Raw genomic sequence first — 11,229 nt, 5'->3', positions numbered from 1 at the left:
TAGTAGCTCCGCTTTTTAGTTCCGTCTCGAGCAGCAACTGTTTACAGAATGTCATGACTCTGAGGAACAGAACACTGTGAAAATGTGGAACGGCAGCAAAGCTTTGCAGGAATACTGCTGCGCTTGCTCAGGTTCCTCTCTCTCATTACCCTTGCGCAGTCAAACAGAAAAAATACAAAAATTCAAAAATACATACGAATATACGAAAATACGAAACTATCGACAAATGTCCCCATCAAAAAGCCATACACTTCCACTGCCGACACGGCTACTCCGTACTCCATCTATTTGTCCACCACCACCACCACCACCACCACCAGCAACTCCACCTCCACCTCCACCTCCACTTGCCAATCCCTCGATGCGGTGCGGTGCAACAGTACAAGCACCATGTGCTGGTTCTGCTTGGTCGCTCTTCTGCGGCGCTAATATAATCGAACATGTGCGTCGACCGTTAGCCTGGTCCAGGACTCAGCTCAACGACCATTCAAGCGTCTAATCAACGTTTTCACAATCGCCCCTTCGCCCTTTTGCTCCCTCCCTTCACCCCTTCTGCTCATACCTATTAAGCAGGTTCCAAAGAAGACACAAATGAGATAAGTTATAGGCTCCTTTCCACATATAAATGAATTACTTAGTTATATACATATACATTTCTCTGTCCTATATATACATTATATCTGTAGTATTGTTGCGATCCCTTCTCTCTTAAAAATTTAACGAAACAAACAAATATTCTTTACTGATAGTAAAAAATCATTTTTTCTTACATTTTTCTTAGCCAGTTTTTGAATATAAAATATCAATCTTATTCGCTGAGAATAAGATTTCCACATATAAATGAATTACTTAGTTATATACATATAAATTTCTCTGTCCTATATATACATTATATCTGTAGTATTGTTGCGATCCCTTCTCTCTTAAAAATTTAACGAAACAAACAAATATTCTTTACTGATAGTAAAAAATCATTTTTTCTTACATTTTTCTTAGCCAGTTTTTGAATATAAAATATCAATCTTATTCGCTGAGATTGATATTTTACGTTCTAGAACCCGAAATTATATTAATTTTTTTTCGGGCTTCAAAACAAACAATTTCAAATATTTTTGGATTGGTTTTTTAAACTTTGTAATCTATAAAAAAAAAATCATTAATTTTTTCGTAAATTTGTTAAAAAAGAAGAAAATAATACAAGAATTTGTCAATTCCACAAAAATCGAGAAAAATGCAAAATCTCAAATTAAGAGATTGTTTTGAACTTAAAAAATTTATGGTTATTGACAGTTTTAATGGGAAAGAATTTAAAAAACTTTTTTAAATTAAAAAATTTATTCATTTCTTTAAATTTTTTAAATATGCCATTGACAAATTTCGTATTCACAAATTATATGGGGGAAAATGAGAAATTTAAAACATATTTTTATAATGGACTTTATTTTGTCGAATTTTTAACCCAGTGCTATCTAAATTACGCTTTGTAAAACAATTTTCTCTTCCAAACTTGTTGGTTTTTCCGTTTAATACAGATTCAGTTCCTTGTAAAATGTTATACATACGTTTCATTTCACTTTCAATAAGAGTAAAACATGAAATATGTACCTATATTTATATATTTTTAAATCAAAACTTTTAATGCATTTAATGTTATTTTTTTTAATAACAATTTTTACACCAAATAATCGTCAAAAATATTCTTTAAGAAGTTTTAATATCAATTAATATATAAAGTTTTAGTAAAAAAAAAACTAACATATTTGGCACAATGATAATTTCGACTAATATCTACAACTGTCCCCATTTTATAAAACTCGGAGTAGGCAAGTTTTGGCCCCTAAAGGCCGAATTGGTTCTTGGCCAGTAGTAGATTTGGACTTTGAACTACTAAATTGTCTAAATCTGCGATTCATTTTTGGACAAAAGATTTTTGTATAGTTCTTAATCAATACACATAATCATACAAAGTCATTTGTTGATCCTTGATATCAGCCTCAAATAGAATTTTGGCGTACATATATTTTTGCATACATACATACATACATATGTATGTAATATGCCGATCTAAAGAAGGGGGAAAAAAAATGTTTGTATATTCTGTGCATACAAAAACAATTGACTTAATTGACTTAACATTGCTTGTGAACAATTGTTAAGGAAGATGAAAAAATATGAATTTCTTGCAAATATTGAATACTTTCTATAATGTTGCATACTTTAAGGGGCATACTTGCCCCATTTCACAGTCCTAGATCCGTCTATTTACATATTTGCACACATTTGGTATTACAAATTTAAAATGGTTGTTTCACTTTGTGCATGGTATACCAAATGCGATGCGACGACTCAAGTACTTCATTATCCTATATCCTTTATTTCAAGAAATACCTATATATACTCGTAAGTCAACCTAATGTCTTTTGACTCTGACTTCTGATAACGCTCGCGTAGTTTGTTAAAATTGAAATTGGATAAAAAAAAATATCCATTACGGATGGGAAAAGTGTTTATTTGCCCCTTAGAAGAACGTGATAAAGGAAAATATTAATTAATGATGGTCTATAAATAACTTCTTTACCCATTAAGACTTAAGAGTCCTCATCGATATTTTATAAAATCATTAATACAGACAATTTCTTAAGTCATATAGAAAATTTATTTTGCTTAAAAAGTTTGATTTGCTATTCCCAACTTTAATAAATTTTCGAAAGTAATTAGTTTTCATTATTTGTTAAATTATATGACAATTGATTAAAAACTCACGAGGCTTAAAGGGTTAAGGTTTTAATTACACGTTTTTGTTTCTATTTACATACATTCATGGCAACATAAAGAGCTCCTTCCCTCAAGTGGTAACAAAATATTTAAAAGTAGGCCAAAGACTGAAACCCAAACAGTCAAACCTATGGGAATGGCTTTATGGGCTCTGCTTTTGTTATAGATCAAGATTATATACGTATATTTCTATATAGACTGTGTAAACTTGTATGTATTCGCTTGATTAAATGCTGCCTTGACCGATATTAGAATACCCTTTTACCAGTTTACCAGGGGACAAGTCTACAAACCAAAGTTAGTGGCCAACAATTAAGAATGTTTCCGTTTTACGTCATTAAATCATTTTAATATAACCGCCTTTGTTGAGTCTCACACAACAAATGATTTCTGAGAATGAAATGAAAAAGTATTCGTGCTAATGCCAATGGGATTCCCTGAAAAATGCGAAACTTGTTTTTATACCAAGCCCAACCCATCCCAGTCCAATCGCAATGAGACCGCATGAGAGAACAACCGAATGAAATACTCAAGCACTTCGGGAATAAATATTTCATGTGATAAGACAGAAATCAAAAAACAAAAGCCGACAGTTGGCAATCAGCTTCCGAATAGAAGAGATGCTCTCGGTGTATTTGCCCCTGCTGATCCTGGTCGCTGCTCAGGTCCAGAGCCACCGGCCAACGACGACTGCTGATGGCAGATCTTGTCCCCAAATCAAATTGAAGAGTCAATGGGGTGGCAAACCTCCGCGCGGTGATCTCTACTATCAAGTGCGTCCCATACGTTATGTGGTTATTCATCATACTGTTACCTCCGAGTGTGCTGGCTTTCTGGAATGTGCGGAAATACTACAGAATGTTCAAAGCTATGCACAGAACGAATTGGACTACAATGACATAAGCTACAAGTAAGGGGGGGAGGGGGTGTTGGGGAATTCACCCAAACGTCTCACAGCAGATAAGCTTAATATGTATTTATTTTGATGCTCCCTTAGTTTTCTCATTGGCAACGATGGCGTGGTCTATGAGGGCACCGGTTGGGGCGTCCGTGGGGCCCACACATTTGGCTATAACGCCAATGGCACTGGCATTGCCTTCATTGGAAACTACAGCAGTATGTCCATCCCTGCAATTGCAATTTCATGACTTATTATAGTTCACGTTTCTCCCTACAGATAAACTTCCCTCGCCTGCAGCTCTGAAAGCTGCCCAGAAACTCTTAATTTGTGGGGTGAAACAGGATGAGCTTAGTAATGATTACGCCCTAATTGCCGCTTCCCAGGTTATTACCACCCAGAGCCCGGGTCTGATTCTATACAATGAGATACAGCAGTGGCCCAATTGGGTTTCCGATCCACAAAAATAAATGTTAATAATAAAATAAAAATATGCAAGAATTTGTTTCCATCTATGGATCCAACATGTATATTTTTTTTTGTTGTTTTTGTGGGTTAAACTTATATAGTTTTTTTTTGAGTCTTTTTTTATATATTTAGGTTTTGCCATAATTTACAAAATCTTTTTGTTTTTCATATTATTTATGCAATTTGTGGTCATAAAAATATATATGTATATATATGATCTAGAATAACTAATATTTAAAAACATTCTATGTGTGTGTGTGTGTGTGTGTGTGTGTGTGTGATAATAACATTTTAGATTTAGTATATATATATATATTTGTATATGGTATATCTGCTGGATTTAAAAAAGAGATATATCGAATATATGTTTATATATATATTGTTTTTTTTTTTTTTTTTTTTTTTTTGGGCGAAAAAATTGACTTAAATTGTTAAAATCAAAATATTTGGGGGGAAAAAAAAATAAAGAAATTTACTAAAAAATTTAATCGTCACTCTCCTCAAATGTGGGACTGCTTGGCGAATACGCGGGACTCGTGGGACTATAGTGAGAGGGCGCTGTCGGGGAGTACATGGGCGATGTGGGTGAATAATTTCGTGCCGTTGGCGTATAGGTTGGGGATGTGGGGGAATATTTTGTGCTACTCGGTGAATAGATCGACATATTTGGAGAATACCGTGGACTTGTGGCGGAGTATGTCGAACCAGTCGGACTGTATTGATTGGAGGGCGAGTGCTGCGGCGAGCTTGGGGAATAGAGCGGTGAAGTGGGTGAATATTTGGGCGAAGCTGGTGAATATTGCGGCGAACCGGGTGTATATTGTGGCGAACCGGGCGAACCATCGTACGATGGCGATGGCGGCGAATATGTCGGTGAAGTTGGCGAGTATTTGACGCCGGTTTGCGAATACGCCGGCGAAGCGGGCGAATAATGCGGTGATGCCGAATAGTTTGGAGAGGTGGGCGAATAGGAGGGCGTGACAGGGGTATAGTTTGGCGAGGTTGGCGAATATGACGGCGACGTGGGTGAATAACAAGGAGAAGTGGGCGAGTACGAAGGCGACGAGGGTGAATATGACGGAGAAGTGGGCGAATATGATGGCGAATTCGGTGTGTAATTTGACGAGGAGGGCGAGTACGCATTTCCCGGGGAGTACATGTTACTGCCACTGCCGGCAAACGATGGACTTGACTGGAAATTCGATGTGGGCGAGTAAACTGGCGATGTGGGAGAATAGCCCGACGATGAGGGCGAATAGCCAGTGGATTGTAGATTAAAGTTGGGCGTTGTCGATGCGTAACGTGGACTTGTGGCCGCATATAGCGGCGAAGTCGGTGAATAGTTCGGACTCGATGGTGAATAATTGGGTGAAGCTCCACCACTTGGTGAAGAGGCTGTGTAGTTCGGTGAAGTTGGTGAATACGACGGCGACACGCTGGGCGAAGTGGGGAAGTATGGTGACATAGAGGGTCCCGGTGAACTTGGCGAGGATCCTGGATGAGCCGGTGACCAACTGGGTGACATGCCAGAGGCATCTGAGGCTGCAGCCGGTGAGAAGCTTGGTCCTCCCGGAGTCATGGAGCTGGCTGCAAATTTGAAAAGAGAGAAATTAAACGATAATTAGAATTACAAAACAAGCGGCAATGGAATCTTATGGCTGTCACTTACCATGTCCTTGCGGAGAGAAGTACCTCGGTGTATTACAGTTCACCCAAGGTGTCATTGGCGGTGTCATGCTAGGCGTGGAACCGCCTCCAATAAACATGGCAGCACCGCCCATCATTGCGCTGCCCAGTGTGTTCGGTATCTCAATGCCGAATCGACATTTCTCGGCATCGAGCAGCAGATCGAAGCATCCTGTACCCATTTTGGGCAATTGTCCCATTATAATGTTTTCAGAGACACCGCGCATAGGATCAGTTTCAGCATGAGCGGCAGCGTCCATGAGCACATCCACCGTCTCCTCGAAGGAACATCTCATTAGAGCGCCAGTATCCTGTCGATTGATGCCGTGACGTGTGATGGCCATCAAATGTCCCTTGGCTGTCATAACATCGCACAGCAAAGCCAAATGCCGATAGTTCACGTAAAGACCATAGAACTGCAGAACCGCATTCATTTCCTTTTCAACTGATTTACGCACAGCCTCAATGCCCAGCACTTGGAATATCTCACAAATGTCGTTCGATGAGGTTCTTATGGGATCCACATCCCGTTCGGAGAGAACTTTCATCATGGACGTACCATCAGTTTCCAGTAGCCATTCACCAATCGCCTTGAACTCTCCCGTTTCGGTTATAACGATACGTTTCTTGCTATCGGTTTGAGGCAAATGCATATACACCTTACCAATAGCTTCGATACCCTGCAATGTCATATCGGATAACATATTGGCCTCGATGCAACGCAAGAACATATCATCTTCCATCTTATCGACGGCCTCATCTTCGTCTTGGAATTTGTTCTCCTCGTTATTCATAATACGAATTCGTAGGACCAATTTATCGGCATTGTCGTCATTGAAAATGCAATTCAGATCCTCGCCGAATCCGACATTAATCTTCTCAGCAATCTGTTCCATGGTTAATTTCTTATCTGTCATCCGCTTGCGATCCAATTCTATACGCAGCAGCCAAGGTGATATGCGAGTCGGATCGAAATCAGGCATTTCATAGTAGACATTAACGAACTCTTGATCTTCCGATATGACCGTACGCTGGGGATCAGGATCGTAATAAATGGCCGTGTTGGCGGTGACCTTACGCAATGTGGTGTGCTCCAAGCGGCACAACACATTCTTGGCCTTCTCAGCATCGCGGGCAGCGCCTCCTGTGAGGAACACCGTTAGAGATGGAGCCTTTGGTTTCTTGGATATATTGATAATCTCCTTGAGACGCGGCACACCCAATGTTACGTTCTTCGATGACACACCAGCAAAATGGAAAGTGTTCAATGTCATCTGTGTGGCGGGCTCACCCAAACTTTGGGCGGCCAAGGCTCCAACCATTTCACCTGGATTGGCCTGAGCCTGTTGGAAACGTGTCTCAATTTCACCGATCAACCACTCGAAGGCCTCCGTCGAAAGGCGAAACTCCTCGGACACGTATTTGGTGCAAAGCGTCGATCTAACCAGACACTGGAATAGCAATGTGGCATTCTCATTAGCCTGCTTAGAGATACGATCATTGCCCGTCACAATGACACAACGTTCCAGGAGCCCTCTAACACCCTTGATGACGCGCATGGGCGACAAATCCGTGGGCAGACGCTTATTTATATGAAAGATCTTCTGCACATTCCATATCATGCGCTGCAGATTGCAAGGCAGGACAACCTTGGAATCACCATTCGGGAATATTTGACGCAAACTGTCACGATCCACTACCAGGCGATCCCATTCGGACTCCAATTCTTGTATGGCATCACTGCTGTCGGTCATCTCTTTGATCACCTCGTCGGTGAAAACTTTGCGCATATAACGTTCATTGGTCCAATCGAATTTGAAGCGTTTCTCGAATGATTTGTTTGATAGCTTGACCGTGGGCATATTTTGGAACTCGACCAATTCACCGCATAGACCATCTTCGCCGTAACGCAACTGAATCAACTGACCCACCGAGTTACGCACAGTTCCATCATAGTTGACCATAACCGACTCCATAGCTTTGATCAGACGACGTTGGATGTAACCAGTTTCAGCTGTCTTTACAGCGGTATCAATCAGACCTTCACGTCCACCCATGGCATGGAAATAGAATTCGGATGGCGTCAGGCCGGCAAGATACGAGTTCTCCACAAAGCCGCGAGACTCGGGACCGTAATCATCCTTAATGAAATGTGGTAGAGTACGCTTTCGGAATCCGTATGGTATACGTTTGCCCTCCACGTTCTGTTGGCCCACACAAGCAATAACCTGGAGAAAACAAAACAAAAATGGATCGTAAAAAGTTCCACTCACCAAGATGTATATGTATATTCAATGTTGATCTACCTGAGAGATATTAATATTGGAACCTTTGGATCCGGACACCACCATAGCCTTTAGATTGTTGTATTCTGTGAGGGACTTCTTGGCTGAACCACCAGTTTTGTCACGAGCATCGTTCAGAATACGATTCACTTTATTCTCGAATGTCTGACGCAAGGTGTTACCCGGCGTGGGATCCAGTTCCATATTATGGGCCTTTTGGATAACGTTTATGACATCGTCTTTGGCCTTCTTGATGGCCATTTGGATCTCGTTATATGTCTGAGGATCAGCAATGGTATCACCAATACCAATACTGTGACCCTCGAGGAGTAGCCAATTATTAATGACGGTCTGAATGTTACCATAAAATCGTCCAGCAATATCGTGACCCAATTCGAGGAAACAGATATGCAACAGGGATCCAGCTGATGTACCCAAAGTCTTTTTACACAAGATACCCATAATGAGTTCACCATGCTCGACCATTACTTTGGTATCTCCCGGTGATATCCATTTATATGGCCCATCATCCTCCTCGTCGGGATGCGTAGAATGAGTGCGTATCATATTGACATTGCCGGGTATAATGAGCGAGAAGATCTGCTTGCCCGTCCACATGGGTCGTGGCTTCAGAATACAAGGCTGAGGCATTTTACCATCCCATGTCGGCAGGAACATCAACAAGTTCATCATTTGCTCACGGGTTATGAAGACATCACGTTTGGTCATTTTACGAACTGCAGTCAGTGTATCCTGCACAATACCCATTACCGGCTTATTGGCCTGTGGTGTGATAATCTGTCTGGGCGTTATATGGATATTTTCGACCTCGGCACGTGTTTCCATCGACTGGGGGACATGCAGATTCATTTCATCGCCGTCAAAATCGGCATTGTAGGGCGAAGTACAAGACAAATTCATACGGAATGTGGACCAGGGTAAGACTTTAACACGATGCCCCATCATACTCATTTTGTGCAAAGTGGGCTGACGATTGAATATAACCAAATCATCATCGCGTAGATGCCTTTCCACTTTGTAGCCGCATTGCAGATGCAAGTCCGAAGATTTGGGATGAAAGCGCAAATCAATACGTTCACCATTATCTCGTACTATATACTTGGCACCCGGATATTGTGAATTACCACGACGCACCAGCTCCTGCATGCGATCAATATTGAAGGGGGTCACCAATTCCGGGAACGTTAAATTCTGGGCTATCGAACGTGGGACGCCAACCTGATCGATACGCAAATTGGGATCCGGAGTGATGACAGTACGTGCAGAGAAATCCACACGTTTTCCCATCAGATTACCTCGAATACGTCCCTCCTTGCCCTTTAAACGTGCTTTGATGGCTTTGAGGGGTTTACCGGACTTTTGCATAGCCCGAGGCATTCCAGGCATATCGTTATCGACCAGAGTGGCCACATGGAATTGCAGCATTTTGATATTCTCCTGAATCACATGAGCCGCCGCTCCACTGGCCTCATTCTTGCGAAGTTCATTATTTGCCTTGATAATATCGGCCAATTTATGGGTTAAATCATCTTGATTCTTAGCTGCCCCAAACATAACAACAGCCGGACGAACGGCCAACGGGGGTACAGGCAGTACGGTAACAATCATCCAATCAGGTCGAGCATACTTTGGATCCATGCCCAATATGAAGCACTCCTCATCGGTGATATGTTTCAATATCTCCCAAACACGTTCCGCCGAAACAATGATCTTTTTCTCTTGCGACGCCTCGGCCACCTGTTTCCATTCGGCTGTTAGATCGAGTCCAGTTCGTCGTATCGATGGCTGAAAATGTCCACAACCGCCATGACCGGGTTTCTTGTTTGGATCGGGTTGTTGATTCTCCTTTGTCAGATCCATGTCTTCACCGCCCTCGCAAATGGTCTTGCCCTTGCACAAATCATAGACATAGGCCAAGCGTTTACGTGGCTGTCCCTTTGATTTCATCACAATTTCCTTGATCTTGGGATTGTGCGGCGAGACAAGCATTTTTGAGCAATAGAAACAAACGCAACGTAAGATTTTTATGGTTTTCGTGATGAATCCAATGTGAAAAACAGGTTTGGCCAAATCGATGTGACCAAAATGGCCCGGACATTCCGTCATATTGCCGGCACAGGTCTGACAACGAGAAGTGCGATCAATAACACCCTGGCGAGGATCCATAAGGCCGCCCAGTTTGGGACGACCGCCCTCCATGGTCTCTGCAAATTGCACACCGCCCTCGGTCACAGACATTCGACGCTGTCAAGGGAATGTAAAAACAAGGAATTATGAACCATATATAAAAATCTAATCGAAAAAGCACACATATGTATGAAATAAATACAAACAATATAGTCTATAGAAAAGATAATACCTATAATAGATAATAAATTTCACCCTTTCATGAAATTGTTATTGCATTGGGTCAAAATATATTTATCATATAAATGTTTCTACATAGATACATAAAACCGTTAGCATTAACATGGTCGAAAACATAGGATTATGGGATTCGGTGTTAGGAGGTTTTGGTTTGTTATTAGTTTCGAGATTTTTTATTTTTTTTAATTTTTTTGTTAAATTTTCTTTGTATTTTATAATTTTCAATATGGCGTCAAAGTGAAATTTTTGCACTTACAATTTCATCGGGTGATAAAATGCCAAACTGTACGCGCTTCACCTGGCGCAAAGGCGCTTTGGAATCTGTTGTGGTACTCATTGCAAATTGCAATTCGTTGTATCCGTTGTAGACGTCGTCGAGACACAGGAACTAGCCAGCCAGCCAGCCACTTAGTCAGCCACGGGCACAGCCACAAATGAGGTTTTTTTTGCACGCGCGCTTCCTCCTAAAGGTGCGCGAGTGAGACAGCGCCACACACTCTCACTCCCACACTGCTTGATGGTGAAATAGTACAAGATACAAAAATTGGATAATTAATAAATATTTTTAATGAACTTTTAGCATCAACTGCCAAACGGTAAACAAACATACATATCGTTAACAATTGTACACAAATATTTTCACTTCTTTTCCGCGTTTTTTGCTAAAACGAGACGCAAGCAAAGCAACGCTTTTTTTTATTTGGCCACTTTAATATAGAGGTGGAAAAT

At 41.1% G+C, this 11,229-nt stretch overlaps 2 protein-coding genes across 3 annotated transcripts; one reads left to right on the top strand and one right to left on the bottom strand.

Moving 5' to 3' along the window:
• The first annotated feature begins 3,372 nt into the window (after nucleotides 1–3,372).
• On the top strand, nucleotides 3,373–4,203 carry LOC6648378 (peptidoglycan-recognition protein SA). The gene is made up of 3 exons (XM_002070810.4): nucleotides 3,373–3,685; nucleotides 3,773–3,891; nucleotides 3,953–4,203. The coding sequence occupies exons 1-3, from the start codon at nucleotides 3,396–3,398 to the stop codon at nucleotides 4,141–4,143; spliced, it is 600 nt and encodes a 199-aa protein (XP_002070846.1). The 5' UTR covers nucleotides 3,373–3,395; the 3' UTR covers nucleotides 4,144–4,203.
• A 374-nt stretch (nucleotides 4,204–4,577) lies between these two features.
• On the bottom strand, nucleotides 4,578–11,208 carry LOC6648855 (DNA-directed RNA polymerase II subunit RPB1). Of its 2 annotated transcripts, none has more exons than XM_047012435.1 (5): nucleotides 11,111–11,208; nucleotides 10,757–11,013; nucleotides 8,134–10,377; nucleotides 5,811–8,055; nucleotides 4,578–5,728 (listed from the first exon to the last, which is right to left on the bottom strand). In XM_047012435.1, the coding sequence occupies exons 2-5, from the start codon at nucleotides 10,835–10,837 to the stop codon at nucleotides 4,626–4,628; spliced, it is 5,673 nt and encodes a 1,890-aa protein (XP_046868391.1). In that variant the 5' UTR covers nucleotides 10,838–11,013; nucleotides 11,111–11,208; the 3' UTR covers nucleotides 4,578–4,625. The 2 variants fall into 2 exon arrangements, with proteins under 2 accessions (XP_046868391.1, XP_002070845.1); XM_002070809.4 differs by having other exon boundaries at nucleotides 10,757–11,010.
• Between the last annotated feature and the right edge of the window lie 21 nt (nucleotides 11,209–11,229).

This window comes from Drosophila willistoni, unplaced genomic scaffold (assembly GCF_018902025.1).
Source record: "Drosophila willistoni isolate 14030-0811.24 unplaced genomic scaffold, UCI_dwil_1.1 Seg143.1, whole genome shotgun sequence".
In the NCBI taxonomy this organism is placed as follows: Eukaryota; Metazoa; Arthropoda; class Insecta; order Diptera; family Drosophilidae; genus Drosophila; species Drosophila willistoni.
The sequence above is the reverse complement of the archived record's forward strand: the minus strand, read 5'-3'. Positions and strand labels throughout refer to the sequence as shown.